This window comes from Sinohyriopsis cumingii, chromosome 8 (assembly GCF_028554795.1).
Source record: "Sinohyriopsis cumingii isolate HCF-2022 chromosome 8, ASM2855479v2, whole genome shotgun sequence".
Classification (NCBI taxonomy): domain Eukaryota; kingdom Metazoa; phylum Mollusca; class Bivalvia; order Unionida; family Unionidae; genus Sinohyriopsis; species Sinohyriopsis cumingii.
Window position 1 is genome coordinate 21604091 of NC_142968.1, and position 22260 is coordinate 21626350.

Here is a 22260-nt window from a genome sequence, read left to right on the forward strand (position 1 = left end):
GTGAGGTGTTGGTGATTCAGTGGTTAGCACACCAGGCTCGAAGCAATCAGTCTACACATGCATTTTGGAGCTTGTAAATCAGGTCATCGACGTTTAAATACAAATAAACCTACAAAATTTTGGATCTACCTTGAATGGTTTTTGCTAAGTTGCGCAATGTTTCTGTCAACATGTGAACACTAGGAAAATTTCTATTCATGATCAAACAACTTCAAGCTGTTTGAGGCCTACAGTTTTCATGACGCAAGCTGTTTAAGGCCTACAGCTTTCATGACGTAAGCTGTCTGAGGCCTAGTTTTCATGACTTAAGCTGTTTGAGGCCTACAGTTTTCATGACGTAAGTTGCTTGAGGCCTATAGTTTTCATGATGTAAGCTACCTTGTAATTTTAGAAATTTTTTGTTTGTTATTTAAAGGTCTCTACCTTTAAAGGCCGCTCTCCTAAGAGGTCACCTCTTTATCCAGAAGTCATTTAAATCAGTACAAAAACAGTATAGTCTTACCATTTCAACCCCATTACCACAAGAAGGCATTCCTTTATTTATTAGGGCCACCTTGTTGTTACAGAAGGGTTGCCTCAAAATATAGAACCTTGTCATTGGAAATCTCTAAAGAAGTGGTCTGTATGTCAGTTAAAATAGATATATGATGTGTCTTGTTGAACAAAGTTACGGTTTCTTCTACCTCCAAGCACACCAAGCCATCTTCACCATCAAATTCGTGTTTTATTAGTTTCAATCAATTAGTTCAATCGATGTTGATATAAAAAAATGGATGAAAATAAATTCCTGTATCGTATGATGACAGAATCGAATACTCCGGTAATAATATACTGTCAAATCAAAAATATTTCTGGTACAAAAATTCTTGGCTTGGGAATGAACGGACCCATTCGTGTCAATAAATATTTGTGGCGTCATACTGTTTCCTTTGGCACACAATCTACATTACTCCACGCTCCTAACGTCTCGTACACTTTCAGAATATATTGCTGTCTTTGGCTTGTTTTGACCCCTGAATTGTCTAAAGTCTTAAACCTCAGGACATTGCCGCGTCGCATTAGTACGAGTATGTTGACTGGATCATGCTGTGGATTTTCTATCACAGATTAAAATCCAATCAAATGCAAAGGAAACAGAAGGCTGGTTCGATTTCTTATTTACAAATAAATTTACGCCATGTACAAGCATTTGTCAACCTTTACCTTTCCTAAAGCGAAATGGCCACGAACACTGTATCTAATGTAAACAAAATGGCCGATGTGTGCATGATTTCGGAATTTATATGTACTCGCATTAGATTTAATGTTGAATGGTTGCGTGTTTTAACTGTTTTACTGATGTAATGTGATAAACACGGCATGCAGCTCTGGAGCAATTGATACACAAATTGCGGGATAAAAAAAAATTGGTTCCATTATGTTTATCTATGGATAGTAGCTTGTTCACACGTTGAAAGTACACCATTTCAACTATTCTTTATTGCAGAGCACAAAATCTTTTACTTAACAGTAATTTTCTGTTGTGTTATGCATTCACGCATGCGAGTGTGCCTGCTACGCCGAGTGCATACAACACCGACTGAGTAACATTTTTTGGTGATGTGTGCTTAGTCGTGAGGGAATATGGGCTCGTGTGTGCAGGCAGGGCGATGGGTGCCGTTTAACCGTGAACTGGGTCAGAATCTCCGTCGAGTACGAATTAAAAATTATCTAACCTGTATGATAGTATTATTTGTATTAAAATATGAATTATGCCAACTATTATCAAGCATTCTACTATAGAATCCAGGGATAGCACTTTCCGTTCTGTCTGGTTCTTATGTCACGTGTTTAGGCTCGAATAAACAGTAACGCAAGACAGAGTGAAAACAAGCTTTGAAAAATACAATAATTTATTTCCTTGGAAAATTCTGTAACAATGAAAAATTATGAACTTACGGTTTTAACAATCAAATCCAAAAATAATCCAAGAATACAATTTTAGTAGATCTACCGATTTCAAGTTAGAATCCCGACGAAGAATCCAAGATGGAAGACCATGACGTATGGTGAAATCTGTAGTGCTGATTTCTACAATTCCATGTTGAAACAAGAATTATCACTCCGGTTTTGGAAATCAAAATAAATTTCTTATAAGAACTGTCTCTGATTAAGAATCTCACATGAGCACATGCATTTTCCAGAAAAATAACAATTAATCTTCTTGAATCCAAGTAATTTTAAATAACTCCAAACATCACAACATACAACTTCGTTTAACAGCCCAGCTTCTACTGAGAATAAATCTCCAAAACAGAGGTTATATCGTCTCCTAAAACGTAAAAAGGGGTCACGTGGTCATCTTCTCGAAGCTTATAGAAATTAGGTACTTCTTAAAGGTCACGTACACCGAGTGTGACCCTGAAGAAAACCAATCATTTTACTCTAAGAAATAAAAAATAATTTTGTTTTTTACATCTTAAACACGAAGTCCCATCATGACCTCGACAACAACCAATCAATTTAAAATAAAATAGAACTTGTTTACGTGGTTGCTACAAATATTGAAACAAGGTCAGGATTTAGATCAACAAATGTTGTTTGTAAAACGAAGTCAAAGTCAAACTATTTTCTGAAAAAAAAGTATCATCTCTAGTGAATAAATTTACATTACAATATCATGTAGGGAAAAATATTTTAAAAAATTAAAACTGACAAACATTTTAAATTAATATATACTAAATCAGATATAATTAAATCAAATATACATAACATTGGTGTATATTTATAATTCTCTATAATGTAATTAATTATATATACCTTGATTTCTTAAATAGGAATCCGGAATGACTGTAGATATACGAGAATTACTAGGTCGTCATGCGAGTGTGTCTGCTACATACGAGTGCATATAAAACCGATTGAATAACATCATTTTTTTGGTGATGTGTGCATAGTTGTGAGGGAATATGGGCTTGTGTGTGCAGGCAAGGAGATGGGTGCCGTTTACCTGCGGACCTGGTTCGAATCTCCGTAGAGTACGATTTAAAAATTATCTAACCAGTATCATAGTATATATATATATATATATATATATATATATATATATATATATATATATATATATATATATTTTGAACATGCGCCCGGGGGGGGGGGTCACATACACCTACTGACAATAGAAATACAAATTTACGTTTGAAACTATGGATATCTCCACTCCATAAACATGTACATAATTAGTCGGTATGAAAAGACAAAGAACTCCCCAAATTAATACTGGCCCAGAGGTACCATGGATCTACTGAAGAAGATACAATTAAAGGTGGCGACCTAAAAGGCAAGTGCTTGATTAAGTGTTTACAAAAGAATATCAATTTGTTGTTTTGATCTTGCAAAGCTAGTACTACATATATATAAATAAAACTTTCTTCCCGTGCTTGCATTGTACCCCTCTTGTGTCCTTCAGTTACAACCATCACAAGTCTATAGGTCTACCATACATCAGTCACACTATATGCAAACATGCCAGCTTAATTTTGCGCGACCGGTAATACGTCATTTCTGTAAACATTGGAGCAAATGATTTTGGTCGAAAATCCATTTTGTATCAAGAAAGAACGATCGTCATTTAATTAATTAATTACATTTTAGCTGAGGAAGCTGAAGAGGAGAAAAAGAGATGGAGAGGAAAGCGGCTCAAAATCATCAGCTCAGTGAAACACATGGTAAAGGGGCAACAACTCAACCAAAGAAAATAACGAATGTCCACAAAATAGAAAACTGGGATATTAAGTTGCAGCTGTAGTAACCGCAGAGGCATCGGACACTACAACAATCAACTTCAGCATCAGCTACTGAGAATCAACCTTCTGAGTCCCTCAGAGGATTGGGCCTCTGAAGCAATTTAGGCCCCCTCAGCATTTCACATCTCCATCAATCAGTGGGATGGATATGGGTGGAGTTGACGCTGTGTGTAGAGCTCGACCTGGGAGGAGTCAGCACTACGCACCAGAGAGAAGAAAAAAACCCGGATCTTTTCAGAGCAGAGCTTATTTTATCTTACTGAAGATAAATCACCTTGTTGTTTGCGATAAGTCCCACATGACACAGAAGTCTGGGGACTGGGGTCCTCCTTGATGCTCGAGATAAATCACCACTGAAGGATTGCGATAATCCTTGTTGTTGAGATAAGTCATCACATTAGAGTTGTCAGAAAGAAAGAGAACTCCCTTGCCATGTAAATATTCTTGCTCCCAATGAAAGGCTTTCACAATGGCCGTCCTATTCAGTATTATTGATATGAAGATGTCGTTCCTAGGGAAAGCATGCAACGCTGGCGTCCCGAAATTATGGTAGTGGGCGGGCTCCCCAGCCTTTCGTACTTGCATTAGTACAGAATAATTTCGAGCGGGTGAACGCGTAGATGCCTACCCACTGTGAGCCAAATTAGGTTGCTCCCAATTCTGCCGATAGTGCCTCAATTGGGTGCAGATTTTCAGTGGGAAAACACGACTCCATTTGTGCAGAAAAAGCAGTAGCAATGCAGTACAAAGCGACCTAGGACCATGATGTCCACTGCCGCGTGGAGCTATCTCGTTCGGATAGAAGGTGCTACCATGGATCGTTTCCATGCCCGATCCTGAGGTTGCAAAAAATATAGTGCCTGTGTATTGAAGTCCATACCAAGGTGAACGAATCGTTGAAATGCTACTTGGTCGGAATTTTCCTTGTTGATGAGAAGTCCAGATTTATAACTAGGGCTATTGTGACTAGTTAGAGCTAACTCGCTGCTGTTACTGAAGGATGTTGTCCAGGTAACTTGTGTTGCCGCCATAGAAATGGTCCGGACATGCGGCATTACTCAATTTGTCGGACGAGGGAAGACCACGGGGCCAACGTTGAGCCTCAATTGGGGTGCCCTTAATTGGTACAGTGTTGTACGTGAATCACAGGAACGTCCTGGAAGCCATATTGATAGAGACATGAAGGTATGCGCCGTCTAAACCCACAGTGATGGCAATGTCTCCATCATGGATATCGTTCAAAATGGGCTGCGGTATTTCCAGTGGGAACCAAAGGGCATGGATAAATGGATTGAGGGTGACTAGGCCGATGACCAGACAGAGTTGTTTGCCGTTGGGACAAAGAAAAAGGCGTTGAACGAACGATATAACCCTCTTTGTGCTACATCTGCATGGTATGCAATTGTTGGAGCTTCGATAGGACGGCTTTCAGAGGTTCATGTCCTAAGAATGGCCCTTGTGTTTTCTGAATCCCCGTACTATCCTTGTATAGACACTGTAGTTGCGGTAGGGAGGTAACTGTGTCTCCTTGATGGCTTGTTAGCGTACTTCATCCATCGGGACGTTAAACAAAAGGTACAGGATAAAGGGAACGCTCTTAGCTTGAGACTGACTCCCATACATGCCCTGAGTGTGAGAAGATAAGCTATGATCCGTCGGTGGGAAGAGAGAACAAAAGACCACTAAAAAAAAGTCACGGTAATAATATTGTTCACTAACTCCGCAGTGTCAAAAAGGTCATCTGATCCATACGTATGGAGTGTGGCTATGTCATCCCCAACACAGCAAGATCACTGTTAATGCTGGGGTTCCGAGTGTAAAGCTGGTGAGAGTGCAAATATTAGAACCGCCAACAAACTGATTATGAAGGCGGGACAGAAAGAATGCAGCTCTCCGAGACTGCGAACGTTACTAAAGCCAGAACATTCCGTTCGTCGTCAAATCAACAAGCTGGAGCGCTGGTGCATCTTGCTGATGACGTCGGAGGAGGAGGACAAAGTTTCGGGGGCGGAAAAACGAGGTTCGGAATGCAGAATCTTCGGGTGCCCTCGTGTAGGGTATAATAGATGACGATACTGGTAGAACAATCAACATCGTCTTGGATTTGTGGAGTGAGGCTACAGTCCACTGTAATGCACGAGACTTACCAGGCACAGAGGGATGAGGTCTATCTCTCACTAAACTCGTAGAACGCCTTGAATTAGAATTGCCGTTCGCAACGGAAATTGGAGTGAGGATGATTTCGCTAGGTTCATCAGTTGTGACGGTTTATGCATATTTAATCCATGTAACCTGTCCGTATGTCTGCTGAATGAGAGGGAGCTTGGCTGTTGTTAGCTCTGTGCCATTCTGTAGGATGAATCAAGTCGGACCCCGAGGAAGCAAGTTAGTGTGCTTCAAAAAGTCCTGTGGTGGTGACATGGGTGCCAGAGCTGTTTCCCAGCTTGTCAGTGTCCAGTGCTTTCTAGCTAAAGGGTAAGTTGAATCTCCCTTGTTCCCATAAAGATTCACATCCAGGAAAAAAATTAGCATGCAGACTGGTGAGGTTGTTGGTCTGAGCTGTATGTTGTCTGCAGTTTGCCTATAGTTCTAATCTGTAACACAAAATGAAGCAAAAGAGATAAAGCTGTAGCCGTGCACCTGTCTTAGAGTGCAATGTCCATGCAGAGCTAAATCATTACAAGGATGACTGAGAAATTGATAAGTCTAATAAAACAAGTAAGCATACAGGTAAACTCTAATGACAATACCACCCGTTTATAAACCTGTGTGCCTAAACGTGATGTGAATACCGATTGGGCGCGTAGCTATACCAAATGATGGTTACCTAAAATAAAGTGATAGCAGACGATTTTAATTACAATGCTTACCTGTAAGTAAGGTCAAGGACTGCCTGTACAGGTAGAATCAGTGAAGCATGGTGTTCCAAGGTTACAAATATCGCGGTAAAAGAACTCACCTTTAATACAAGAAAGGACGGAATTATACATATATATGGAGTTCTTCACAGAATAAAGACATGCACACATGTACATAATGAAGCCTGAACCTAACTTAACGAAGTCACATAGGCTACACGTGCAGTGACTAAGTGCTGATAAACGATTTAAAAGTTTACCCATATATATAAGGGTCGCCTATAGAAACATGCATGTGCAGGTGGTGACTGAATAAACCATGTATAGAGCGCTGACCTGTACTTCTCCAACAAAAAAGGAAGAAATATATAAATGTACCAGTATGTCTACATTACACACACACAAAAAAATCCGCATAAAATGGAACTGAAGCACAGGTATAGAGACGTACACAGCAGGTGCAACAAAATTCCTTACGAGGCAATACTTGTAGGGAAAAAAGCCCAGAGACTGCCGTAGAAGTAAATACTTTAAAGTTTACGCCCAGATTCTACAAAGGCCTTGGATAGAAACTCACCAATATGTATCCGTTAGTAAAGGGATTCCACATATATACGAGTTATATGAGAACTAGAGACTTACATTTATAAAATAAGTATAGCACATACTGACTGTAAGTACCTAATTGTGTGACGATGACAAAGTGTGGCAACTTGTAAAGGCAGAACTTTCTCGTGATAGAAAGAGAGAAAAAGTTGGAAATATAGATGGAGTATACTTTCATTAGAAGTGAAAAAGTCCTCCAGATTGTCGTGATATATCTTCCACATAGCTTCTGGCTTTTGCAAGCACTCTAGTGACATTCTTACACTGTGCCGCCATGTCTTATATGTAATGGGCAATCACTCTGCCCAACTGCCAAATAGGTCGGCAGACAACTTTTAGCTCTCTTAAGCTAAAAGTCATATCTGGGAGGTCTGGATTTGCGAGGTAGCAGTAGTTCTCCTAAGGTATTATGATTGGGTAACATATTCGAAGAAGAAACTCTCTCAAGTAAAACTTTGGCAAGTTTGGTTTTTGTACTATTTCCACTATTTCCTTGTCAACTAGCAACCAGAACAAATCAAACAAAGTGCCAAGATGTAATGTGGCTTATGGGTGGATGAGTGCAGGCAGGTATCTTGTCGAACATGATCCAGGCAAGGTAAAGCTGTAAGGGCATTAGAAAATTCACATAAATATTTCACAAAATAATGATTGCAACATGTGGCAAATATTTACATTCAATACTATGACTTTGTTCATGAAATAAATAATCCTCAAGACTAAGATCGTGTGAGATGTATGAGATATGATGCATGTGAGATATGATGCATGTCATGCTGAGTTAACACTGAAACTCAGTAAACAACTGTAGCCACATAAAAGCAGTGAAGGTGGTCAGGGAAAAAATTGGAGGAGTTTTGTCCCTTTGTCTTTAAGGTAAGCAGACTGGAAAGACCAAATGTTTCATATTTTTCACAACTGCTGGATTTGAGAGGTACTTCATAACATTAATGTGATTGTGGAATGTATTCAAAGGAGAAGCAAAGAATTTCAAAAAAACTCAAGGATTCTTGACTACTTAGAAAGCATAAGTATCTGAATACATTTCAATTATAAACTCTCAACTTTTCATATCTGTCAGAAAATCGCCAGGAAATAAATATTATTCCACCAAATATTTCACTTGACTACAGAAATCATTATTACAAAACATTTACAAATCCCAGCTTGCTCTAAAATTTATTCAAACAATACTGATATCTTACATGCTTCACACAGACATTTCATCATCAAATTCAAGTACTTCTCAAGTACAAAAAAAAAAAATTGACTCTATTTAAACTTAGGTAAAACGTTGATTATGGTGTGAAGCATCCAAACACTGTTGCTGCACAGGCCTAAGTGAAGACAATTTAGCAGACAGGTCTTGGAGGTAGCAGGTGGGGCTGCAGTCTTTTCATCTATATCAATTTGAGAGTTAGCCCTCTGATCTGCATGACTCCTTGAGATTTTCATGTTCAAGCAAAATATATTCAGAGTTAATTCTGATTCAACAATATTTTATTCATTTTGTGTTTTTCACTCCTCCCATTTGACTTCATAGTCCTTTTTCCAATTGATACAACATCAATTTTCTGCTGACTAACACAGCACATATCTTTTCATTATCACTTGGCTGCATTGTCTCTATGTACAACTTGGAGCAATTACATTTGACAATTCACTTCTCATCACATAGTACTAGACCGATATTTGCTTCAGCCTTCATGGCCCAGTCAACACCACCTCCATTCATTAAGCATCATGCTTACAATCCATATTAGGCTGAGTTGTAATGAACAAATAAGCTTCCAATTAAAAGTCTTATTGAATATGTAAGTGAACCAATAATGAAGTGTGATTCCATGATTCCATGAAGATCAAGAATTCTATTTTAACTGATCTTTTTTTTATCTTCATTTTTATACTAGGAAACTGTTTTCCAATGAAATGAATTTGTGTGAATCCCCACACTTTCTTTTTCAAGTCTCTATTCTTTCATGGATTTCTATTGAAACTACATGATATCCTGCACATTTTCTTTTACCAATCAATAGAATGCAAAAACTTTTTATATACTTCATTTTTAGATGGGTATGGAAGGACGATGCTGTTATCAGTCTTTACCACATACTGTGCCTAACTGTTTTAACTTTATGCATAATTATGTATCCTGGATACATATTTATAATGGGATTTTGAGGTCATTGTTATTTGCATTCATTACTAAAGCCTTCCCTATTAAGCAATGTCTCTTTCAGATCCAAAGTACCCACAGTGTATAAAGGTCACAGGTCGAAACAAGGTTAGCAGTCAAAGGTCACTCATCTCCTGTCGTCTCCAGTACAGCCTGACTATACGCCAGATCCCAATAATGTTCTACACCTTGCTTTTTGAACTGTTCTCGAGCAAAATTCTCTGTAGGACAAACTTTGAACTTGATCTCACCAAAAGCTCTATTTTTCACTGTTCCCTGCAAAACAAAACAAAAGCTAATTATACTGAATAATGTGTGAACTGCAGCAACTCAGATGGTTTAGCAATGGATTTGTAATACGAGAGTCACATGCTCGATACCTGTCCAGGCCAATCTGGATCAGCTGCCTTGGTGTGTCCTTTGTGAAGGTTCCATTTCCTTGACATGATAAATATCGCCAATAATGTCTCAAAAGTGCTATCAAAACTCACAGAACCAAAACAAAATACACCTCTCCATCAATAACTTGCATACAATAAGGTCCATAAACAGAGACTACTGTATAAGCGAGGGCATGTTACCAAGGGACCTTTTAAAATGTAAGGGGATGCCATTCCAGCTGTACATTAGCAATGAGAAGATCAGGGGCAGGGGCATGTTCAATACTCGTTTTATGATCATGTTCAATACTCGTTTTATGATCATGTTAGAAATGATTTTAATCAAGCTTTTCCCTTTGTGTAAAACTACCTTTATTTTCAAGATAACCAACCCTTGAAAGATTGTTAAAAAACATTAGTCAAAGATGGTTCAACATACACGTGTACCCCAAAAAAATCTGTGAATTGTCACTGCCTTTTGCATGTGTATGTGAATATATTTCTGAGTGTTATTGTTGATTCACAACAAAACAATATTTCTTATTACCACAACAGCCATCAATGCTGAAACTCATTTTCTTTTAAATTGTTCTATTAGTAAAATACTGATGTTATGATTCAAATGCAAGTAATAGTGCAATTTCTGCTCATCCAAAAGAATTTTAAGTTCAATATAAACTTTGGAATTCACTTCTCCTTTATAAACTAAATCTGCAGAACAAAGCTTTTTGTGAACTTAGCATTCCTTTCACATGCTTCCAATGCTTACATTGTTTACATTTTACTAATGAGCATAATAAACCACTGATTATGTTACCTGTATAATAATATTTATATCGGTATGTTTATATTGGTGTTCAATTGGTCAACTGAAATGATTTGATATGAGACACTACTTTAACCACCAGCTCATTCCAGCCCCTTTATTTGATTTGATCCCTTACAGGGATTTACCGGGTTCTTCCTCCACCATTAATACTGGCCACCATGTATAGCCTATCATGTGCTGAAAAATGGCGTTATACCTTACAAAAACAACAACAACAACATGATTTGATCCAAAATATGTAATTAATGCGACAATACAAAGCAGGTCAAATTGTTTAACTGAATGTAATAACAGAGCAAACACTTCCATAATCGGATCTTAAAACACTGTTGGCACTCAATTAGGTTTTCATAAATGTTCATAGGCATACCAATGAAGGTATGAATGACACTTGTCAAATTTGATACAAGAAGGCATACTGCATTTGTGATAATTACATCAGAACAAAATTACAAGTTACTAAAACTCAAATGTCACTTATCAAAACTTATTTAATTGGAATTTATTTTATGAAGTGCTGCCACTAGTAGATGATAATGACATTTTCATGGATCAAAATATCGCCTAATACTGTTATTAACAGAGCGCTGGTATATTTTTGTAAAGAAAATTTCACAAGATATATCATGTCTTAATAAAAGTTGTGAATTACATGATGCAGATTCAAATTTCAGGCCAATAACTGCTGTTTTTGACGATACAGCAAGCAATATATGGAAGTTTAATTTACCACATTTTATTCTGTATTTCTTCACATTCATCAAATAGAGGTCAATCCTTTTAGCTATTTCTAAAAAAGAAATGGGATCCATGCCTGACCCAGGAACATAAGCTGGAGTTATCCAGGTGCACTTTATCATGGGAAAGGAGTAAGTGATGTATAATTTATTACCTTTGATGAACATGGAATTGTTACAAGAAGTTTAATGTCTGTCAATGGGCTCTTTCTCTCTCTGACAACAAAAACTGTGACAAAAATTAAGTTATACGATAAAAGAAGCCATCAAAGTTGTATTTCAACCCACTTTTCATGGATGATGAAAATATTTGTATTGGAGATTACTTGTCGTTGCCAAAGAATACAGGTGCAGTTTATCTTGCATAAAGAAAACTGAACAGAGAAACAAATAGAGATAACTTTGTGGAGCATATTTAAGCTATGACTTTACATAAAAAGTCTGGTCAGAAAATATAATTTTCACTGAAATTTATATACATGACTTTTGATCCATCCTGAGAATTCCTGGGGAGGAACATGTATTATATGTAAAAAAAACATCTTCACTAGTCAATGTTCCGATGATTACCCTACCCTATCTACATCTTGGCATATTGAGCCAATATTTCTGTGCTTCGGATCTGTGAATTTCACTGGATGCAGCAGCAAGTCACTGCATACAATCAAAATTATGTTGTTCAAATCTGAACACTGTTCCTACATGATTGAGAAAAGGGGAACACACAACTTGAAACAACTTACAAATAAGCACTTTTCCACTGGTGGTTTATGTTTGCACAAATACCTTTCACTCAAATACACCGATAATGGCTTCTCTTGATCACACAGTCATATTTTTGATGTTAAACTTACACAGTGTATCCTTTCTAGGTCAATTGCCTCCACCATTTTCAGCTGATGTATATTGTACCATGCTATTGGTTAGCTGGCATTACATACTAAAGGAAGCAACTCATAAAATCCAATAGATGTTGCTAGAACAAAGCATCAATATATGTTTGAGCTGCCAAGGTGTAGATAGGGTTATCATATCAGAACCTTGGCTAGCAAAGATGGGGGTGGAACCCTTTTAGCAGATCATTACCCAAATGGGAGCATTACAACTTTCATGAAATTCAACCCCACATTTTAGGGGAAAAGCAACAAATGATATACACAATATCCCACTTCAGAGCGTGGGATAAGAAGGGTTCCACTAAACGATATCTTGTGAACAGGGTTATAATCACACAACATTCTGCTGAACCAGACATAAGAGCAAAGCCAAGCATACAAGAACCAAAGGCATAAAATAATATAATACATAAGTTTTACTTGAATACAGTAACTGATATATATGACAAATGACTTTTAAAAAACCTTGGATTCAAATCTTAACATTACAGAAGATTCTGCCAAAACGATATTGGTAAAGTGATAACTGTCTTGCCGTTCCCAGGTGAGATGACAAAACAGACTTACCTCCCATACTAAAGAAGCCTTATTGGACTTGTCAATCTCCTCTTCTGAATCACTATCATCTGGAGTACAGAAAAAATCAAATTCTGATTAAATTATGTGTACCTGATCCCATTAATGTTTGAAAATTTGTCTTTTCTGTCTAAATAGCACTTCAAACCAAGGGAAGAAACTTTTACCCATTATCTCCCCTTTACCACCATTAGGTGGCAAAGATATTAAGCTGAGCGATACATCAAAAATTGATGCTTGCATATGGAGGGAAGCTGGATGGTTTTGTGCATGTGTCTGTGTGTGTTTGAGTGATTTGGTCAAAGGATGGTTTTATCATAATGTGATCGGTAAGTATTCTTGGAGAAACAATGCACCAGACATGATTTTGGTATTCCCCCCACCAAAAAAGCTGAAAATTTGAAAGGGGGATTTGTGAGTCCTCCCCCAAACTGCTCCTGGTGCAACTTATGATGATAATATGTAACAAAATAATCATTTCAAAAACTAACAACTTACCAATAATTTTCAACTTGACTTGAATAATTTCACAATATTTATTGTCACATGAATTTGTTCTCCAATACTATTGGTACTTAACTTATTTCATGTGCATGTCAGTGTTCACATCAGAATTAAGTCAAAATAATTTCTCAATTTTTGTAGCAAATATATTATACTTCTCTCTTTTCATAACAAATCTGTAAAATAAACACCCAAGTACACCAACTATATACAAATAATCCCACACATTCACTTGTTTTTTTCTCCAATGGACATAACCTGTTGATATTCCAGTCTAACTCTTTTTGCCGCTTTGGCAAAGATTTGTTTAGCCTTTCTTTTTGACTGACTTTTTTGGCTCAATGTGCAATCATTTCTTTTCCTTCTCAATGAGAGCCTTTTTTCCTTTCAAGCTGGTGCTTGTATTGGTGACATGCAGTACACATAATCTGACAGCGAGCTACATCTGTTCTCTCGTGCAAGAAATCTTTCTTCTTACAGTAATTAACTGCACTTTTTCCAGATGCCTCTGAGCTTCAATTTTTCTGTATGCAGCTTCTTTTGTAGCTGCTGTTTCAAACTTTTCCAACCGTGATTACTGTAATTCAGATCTTTCTTGCAGAGGTCACAAAATGCCAGTCCTCTAGTGTTTGGTTTTCTTATAAAGTGACCAACTAAATTTCCTTCAACTTTTTGCTCCAGCCAGTCCCATTTCGGTACAGTTTGTAAACCTTTATCTAAACTTCTTATGTCATGGTCTCTTTCAACAACTTGGGATGCCATTTTTTTGCTGCAAGCACTCTTCTTCTTTCCATAGTCATCAGTTTCCATTACACGAAGATTCACTGGATGAATTTAAACTTTCGACCATCAGAATACTCTTCACGAGAGTCATGGGCTAACTAATATATCGAACGAATACGTTACAAGGGTCATTGCGGAATGGGACCGAACAGACCAATTTTTAAAAACTGGATTGGAGATGATAAAGAAAACAACAGACTATATCAAGAAACTCAGATTTAAGTCAGGAGAAAAGCGGAATTCCGCTTTCAAACGGAGAAAAATCATGTCTGAATGCACAAATTTGATTTCTCCTTTAAATATATTCTGCACAGCAATGTTAGAAGAATTGGTAATAGGAATGCTGAGCATCATACTACTACTACAGGCACAGTTCAAGGGAAGAAAGATTGAGGTGTTTATATGAAAGACAGCCCACTCTCCAAACTTGAAAGCAACACAACTAATTCAAATTTTGTCTCTGTGGAGAAATCCTGGCAAGAAAAACTGGAAAAAGTTGTCAGGGCATGTCATCCAGGACCTGCTACAAAATAAGATTTTTCACTAACATAAGCGCTGCCAGAGTTTTGGAAGGACAAGGAACGGTGGAATTGCCATCCCCACATTCATAACATTAAAAATCAATGTCACTGTAACCATCATCAGCCATTATTTGCTGAACAAAATCATCATCTAAAGATGAAACATGTTTGGAATCAGCCATTTTGGTGTTCTATGTGGCCTGTATTTTAAAAAAGCACTTGTAAAACTTCACTTTCTTTAAATCAGTGTGTTTGCTGACTATTGTGCCAGAGTTGCAAGAACTCTCTCATGGAAATTCCTGTTCTGATGGAAACAACTGAACAAGTTTGACAATGTACATGATGTGATGTACTGGACTGAGAATGGATATAACCATCATACCCAGCTGGAAAAAACAGTGGGATGGGGGGAAGGTCAAAATTTTCCCTATTTGCAAGAAAACCAATATGATTAAAAGAGACAAAAGTTTGATTTTACCTCTGAGAAGAATAGAACTCACCATACGTTTGTGTAGATCATCCAGATATGTCACCATTGCTTTAGAGAATGCTGACCAGAACAGGGTGATGATGCAATTCATAATTTGGTAAAGACATAGAATTTGATATTTACACTGAACAGCACCTGAAATTGGTAAACCTGTCAAGGTAAACAAATCAAAAACACTTTTGCAAAGTCAGGTGAATAGGACATGAGAGTAGGCATTTGTGAGATTGAAACTGATGGCATACTTGAATCTATGTAGAACCTCGGCAGAAAAATTAATTCATTGTAGCAATTGACATCTATGGTCAACCTCAACTTGCTATTGGCCTTTTTAGTAGGGAACAGCCATGAATAGAACTGGAGATTGTGGTTTTCATCCATCTCCACCACCCTTTGTCAATAAGTGCTGTAAGTCCTGCTGAAGAATGTCAATAAGTGCTGTAAGTCCTGCTGAAGAATGTCAATAAGTGCTGTAAGTCCTGCTGAAGAATGTCAATAAGTGCTTAAGTCCTGCTGAAGAATGTCAATAAGTGCTGTAAGTCCTGCTGAAGAATGTTGTCCATCTCTCAATCACATCCATTAGAATGGGAGAGGAAGAAAGAGGAGTTCACGGGAAAAATGAAATCCAAGGTTCCACCTACATGGCTTAGATAAACCATTCATTCTGTGGCAATAGTTTGATCCAATGTCATTGGAATCACAAGAGTCTGGTTAGGTGGGGTGTTAAGCCACCAATGGGAGACAGGAGGTTTTAGGTGGAGAAACTTGGTTTGTTACCTCTCCTGTAAGGGTACCTCCTCAACTGGTTTGGCTGTCCTCTGATGGCATATGGTTGAGATACGATTGCTACATGGAATGTAAAAGATCCCATTGTTGGCTTGTCTATCTTCTGTTCAATGTGGCAGGGAAAGCTGGTTTCTAAAACAAGGATATGGGTGGAACAGCAAGTCAGAGGGGAAGTTCTTGAGCTCCTTCCTAAATAGACATAAGTCCAATGGAATCATCCTTAAAGCCAGAGGTTTTGTTTTCTTTTTGAATCTTGAGTAGCATAAACATGCATTATGACATATCAAGTTAAGCTTGGCAGAGGCAATCAGCACATTCATCATCAAATGGTGAACAGCTTTGTTAATAACCCAAGCAATTTGGGCTGTTGACTACCAGGCATGTTGGTTGGCTGAGTTTTCCTACCAGTCAGAAAATTGCCAAATCTAACACTGATGGTGAGGCGACACTGTTCTGAACCTTCTTCAATGTGGCATGACTTCCACTTTATAAACAGTGGGGTCATACATGCTAACCACTGCTGGGAGTTCAGCCGGGTAAGAGGTGAGAAAAGAAATGAAAATTGCAATTTAGTTTCAAATTGTCTGCATTTTAATTAGGCTTGGCATTCTGCATTTTCTACATTTAATTTTGAAATACTGCTGAAAGAGGGGCTGACCTGCATGCCATCTGTTTAAGTCCACTCTGCATGTACACTGGACTACTATTCAACATCATTTTCAGGTTCAAAATCACTCACTGTTATCTTCATTAACACTTTCCCAGCTATAATAATCTGATATAATTCATAATTTCAAAAATCACTGTCACTTTCATCTACCATTATTTGCCAAAATAAATGCATCCGAAGATGAACTACATTGGGAATCATCCATTTTGGTGTTCTAGGTAGCCCATGTTTTAAACAAGCATTTGTAAACTAAGGTTCGTGCAATGAAAGAATGTGTGTTCCAGGGCCCAACATGCCAATCAAATTTAGTTTAACAGCCATTCATGTCAAGCCAAAGAACCAAGATGTGCAATCAGTTACATACCTGAAAAGTGACAGATGTTATGACAAGTGCTGTGATGCATCTACTGGGAGCAAGACCTAAGTCACTACAAGAACTTTACGGGTTAACAGGTAAACTGTATACTGCATAGAGAACATTTTTATATGTGCAACTTTAAACTAATTTGGAGGACTTCTTGTGCATCACTGGTCTCTAAGTGCACAAATTCATAAAAATTTTGTGTGATTCCTGCATTCCTGTATAAACTGTACCAAATTTAGTAACTGCATCATTGCCTCCTGTACCAGGCTGTGCATTTGTGGCTCAAAGCAGCATCTGGCACGAATCTGGGGACAGCAACTCTATGGAACCTTGTCCTTCTAAAACTGCTGATGTCCAGTGTCAAGTATTTTCTGATACTCACAATTTTTTTTCTATTTTACTGATTTTTTCAGTTTAAATTTTTCTGCCATTCCTCAAGATGTTTTCAAGGCATTTGTGGCAAAATTCAAGGAGTTTTGAATATATTCAAAGATTTTTCAAGCATAAAACAAAATTTTTTGAATTCAAAGAATTTTCAAAGCAACTCATTAACTGAATGAATTTTCTTTAAAGATGGTCCAATGATCACTAGGTCATTCTATTCTTGATTTATTACAGCCCTCAAGTCTTTGAATATTTCTATCCAATGAACAAAAGTTGATTCTCCATGCAGGTAGGGATGAAATGATTCACTGATGCATAAATAATTCTGCTGTTTAAGACACACATTGATACAAACGGTGGAGAATCGATACAAAATGATCCATCCTTTATAATTTTTACTTTGTCTTCTTCAACAGTAAGAATTATTAGTTGTTTGCTGTTATATGCTTTTAATGTGTATCATAACATAGATTATGAATCACAATGCATGCCACAAGTGTATCATTTCACCCTTTGCATTAGGACTCCTTACCATCATCTTTGGTTTGTTTCTGCTTTTCCTCAGACCACTTTATTCTGTGTAGCATCAATCTCCGAAATTTTCTTTGCTGTTTGGGGCCTACAATGTGTCAAAAAAATGAATTTCAGACAGCAGTCATCTAACATAACTAAGGAGCACTTGCTGATAAAAATACCCCCGTGTATGTTGTACAAAACATGTTATAGTACGACACAGTGACCCATTTCTGGTGCATGGCATACATTTATCTCAAGATGTATCTACATTTCAACTTTGATAGTAATTATCAATGGCATATGTTAAATTTAAAGTAATTATCAATGACCTATGTTAAATTTAAAGTAATGAAAAATAAACTCTGTAAATTATGTGAGATACAATTCTTTCAACCCAGAATGCAGTCACAGAGTAAGTTTTGGTGTTAAAAGATATATTAATCAAAGAATTACCTCCCAACCTGGTTGGTCAAATGGACAGTCAATGCAAATCCTATATAACCTCTGCTTCTCAAAGCATGAGTATCATAAAAAATGGATAGACATTATGTAAAAATTGTATTCTAAAACGAGCTAAGCAAATATAAAGACATAGGGTAGGCAACCTACGGCATGCGTGCCACAAGGTGGCATGTCAAGAGGTTTTGTGTGGCAATTGAAGGGCAACCAAAAATCTCGCTTTTAACTGTTCCTATCTTACTGGTGTCACATGTTTGTTCATTTTGTGATCAATCCTTTTGTAATCAATCTGGAAAAAAGTGGCATGCTATGTAAAATAGGTTGCAGACACCTTATATAGACTACCTTTACTCCCACTGCCACCACAAGCTGAAATCTGCAACTTTCTTGTAGAAATGCCTACCATTTTGGCCTCTTTTTACAGGTTTTTTCATACAAAGTGATGGACAATATTGAAATTTTAACCCTCGAGCTAGTTTATTGTCTTTATTTTCACTAAATTTCAACACTAATAAAACTGAAATAACCACTCTTGGGTCAGATGGTCTGTGCAAGCAGTGACATTGTTTACAATGCCATCCAGTGAGTAGCTTGACAAACAGCATTGACAGACACAGATCTACCATCATGTCAAGCAATGGTAGATCTGTGTACACTGTTTCCAGTGAGATGCATCTGCTCTCAATGGTCCAATATTGCTGTCCTAGTGGTGAAGCAAGCCAAGAAAACCATTGGTCTTGGTCAAGCAACCAGTGATCCTTGCAATGTGTTGCTGTCTTAGATTAAACCCAGGATCACAGTGATGCATGTGTGTGTGTTTTTGGATTTTTAATGTAGATGTAACAATTTTAGCCATATCACTACCATGTCTGCAGTGTCGCAATTGATAGTGATAGTGTAGTCATATCACTACAGACATTGCGGTGTGGCAATTGATAGTGATGTCTAACATGGAGGCATCATGCCACAGATATGTAGCATCATGCCCCACCCAATCACATCATCCTGACACCAGGCTAACTAGTCCTAAGACTATCCTCTTAATGCTGAGTGGCAAAACGAGGCAGCTGTTAGTACCATTTTTATAAGTCTTTTGTACTACTCAGCTGGGGTTGGAACCCACAAATTTCCACATCCAAGGCAGATGCTCTAACCACTTAGGCCACCAGAGCAGTCCACAGTGGTGCAAAGAAAGTGATGTACTAATGCATTATTCCGATCCCAAACTCCCTGTATCAACCCACCTCCTTCCACAACTACCACATTACAGTCCTTGAATAGAACCACCAGCCCCGTCATGTAAAGCTGGCTACAGTTGGACTCGATCTTGAATTTCTTGGCAGGATTGGTCAGGTCTCGAACCCTGGAAATGAAATTATAGGCACCATTCTTGCATTTTTTTCAGTTTATATAAGAAAGACCTGAACTTTATAAGGATACCATTTATTGAAAATGATGAAACAGTTTGTTTCACATTTATTTCACAACATGCATGTGATTTTGTTATGAAAATATTAAATGTCTTAGAATTAAATGTACTTGTCACTTTCTTCATATGTATTTACTATTCACATTTGACATCCCCCTCTAGAAAGGCCACCCTCATTATAAGGCCACTTCCCTGCTGCAATAGGGGGTGTAATTCTCAATAGTTTTCATGTACAGTAAATATGTATAAAGTACAGCATGCTAGTGGGTGTAATTCTCAATAGTTTTCACATATAGTAAATATGTATAAAGTGCAGCATGTTAGTGGGTGTAATTCTCAATAGTTTTCACATATAGTAAATATGTATAAAGTACTACATGCTAGTGGGTGTAATTCTCAAAAGTTTTTTCATGTTAAGAGGCATGGTTCCATGTCTCTGGGAACAGAGATGGATCCTGAGGCCACTGTCAACTCCATGTGTAAAGTGACAATTCGTCAAATTCATGACCAGTAAGTATATAAATTGTTACTGGGTGGAAATTTCTATAGGTTCAATGTTATGACCCTGGTGTCAAGTCCTTGGTGACAGAGATGGGTCCTGATGCAACCTTCAGCTGCTTTTGTTAATTCATCTATTTATGACCATTAACTGTATGAATGTTAACCGGGTGGAGATATCAATAGTTTAAATATGATGACCAAGGCATCTGACAAAAATTTCATAGAATGCTATCTTACATCCTCCACATGACATTATCCAAAACCCTAGCAAAAGTGCCAGAGCAAGAAAGTAGGTTGTTGTGACTCAGTTTTGTCCATGGTGAATGTAACCTTTCAAGATGAACATACCAATCAAGTTTGATGACTGTACATACAACTGTGTCAGAGAAATTGATGTTAAAAGCAAAAACTTAACATAATCACTGGAGTGTGAAAGAAGATCATTGTGACCCAATTCTGCCCCTGGTTGAATGGGATTTATACTGTTCTGAATAATACTTTCAGCTGAGCTTTTCTTTATTCAAGTGGCCCATATGAGCCTGAGGTCTCTCACATGGCTGACAGCTAGCTCAAAAGCTAACTACCAGCATAGATGACCCAAAGAATTGAGTTTGTATTCTTACAATGAAATGTTCCTCTATTGTATATTTTAGTAACACCATATTTGATAGCTGATTTAGTAACACCATATTTGATAGCTGATTTAGTAACACCATATTTGATAGCAGATTTAGTAACACCATATTTGATAGCAGATTTAGTAACACCATATTTGATAGCTGATTTAGTAACACCACATTTGACAGCTGATTTAGTAACACCATATTTGATAGCTGATTTAGTAACACTATTTGATAGCTGATTTAGTAACACCATATTTGATAGCTGATTTAGTAACACCATATTTGATAGCTGATTTAGTAACACCATTTGATAGCTGATTTAGTAACACCATATTTGATAGCAGATTTAGTAACACCATATTTGATAGCTGATTTAGTAACACCATACTTGATAGCTGATATAGTAACACCATATTTGATAGCAGATTTAGTAATACCATATTTGATAGCTGATTTAGTAACACCATATTTGATAGCTGATTTAGTAACACCATATTTGATAGCTGATTGGCATAATTTGTTCAGGCTTGAAAGCTTATGCAAGGATTTTTCTGTCAAATTTGAACAAATTCTGTTCCAAGATTTCATGGAAAACATCATTTCAAGATTTCTGTTTTAAGTCAAATGTAGCCATTTTTAATGGTGGATCAGTATCATTCATACAAAACTGAAAACCTTAAACATGGATGCTTTCTAAGTTTTTGGCATATTTCTATTCTGTAGTTTTTCTGGAGATGTTTGTAGGTTTTCTGTTGTTAGAAATGGCAACCATGTTTGACAAGAGAAAAGCATTATTTGCAAAAAACCTAAAGAGATTCTTGACAGACAAAATGCTTCTGCAAAATTTTGTCAGATTCTGTTAAGCAATTTTTTGAGATGTGGTCATAAAAAGGTTTTATATTTTGGAAATGGTGGTCATATTTGATGATAGACAGCATAATTTATTATAATTTAAAATGCCTTCACACCAGAATACTTGTCAAATTTTGTTCTGTGATTATTGCAAAAAATAATTTTAAGGCTTTTATATATTTGGCAATGGTGGCCATATTTAAAGGATGACTGGCATCATTTGAATGAATAGGAAGGCCTTCATGCATTGATGTTTTTTTTTCAAATTTGGTAAAATTCTGTTTAGCAGCTTTTTCTTCTAATTTTAGTAATGGTGGCCATATTTTGATGGCAGGACTGACTGTATTTGAAAAAATTTTTAACACCTTCATTTCCAGATGTTCCCTGCTAAATTTGGTTGAATCTGGTTTTTGAGAAGTTTAAACTAGCAAATGCTTATGGATAATGCATAATGGAAAGATCAAACTATATGCTCACTTAGCCCTATAACCAGGTGAGTTCAAAATTATTGCAGGGTGTCTAAGGTATTTCTGCTTAA

The 22260-nt window shown here is 37.1% G+C and overlaps 1 protein-coding gene across 3 annotated transcripts in view; it reads right to left on the reverse strand.

Moving 5' to 3' along the window:
- Positions 1 to 8416: 8416 nt before the first annotated feature.
- LOC149793121 (U4/U6 small nuclear ribonucleoprotein Prp3-like) overlaps positions 8417 to 22260 on the reverse strand; it is a 58037-nt gene continuing 44193 nt past the window's right edge. For all 3 annotated transcript variants that reach the window (XM_089967027.1, XM_089967024.1, XM_089967026.1), the window contains exons 16-19: positions 19562 to 19680; positions 17875 to 17961; positions 12835 to 12893; positions 8417 to 9701 (exon numbers count right to left, since the gene is read on the reverse strand). In XM_089967027.1, coding sequence (XP_089823153.1) covers positions 9549 to 9701; positions 12835 to 12893; positions 17875 to 17961; positions 19562 to 19680 — 418 coding nt within the window. In that variant the 3' untranslated portion in view covers positions 8417 to 9548. The remainder of the gene's footprint in view (positions 9702 to 12834; positions 12894 to 17874; positions 17962 to 19561; positions 19681 to 22260) is intronic.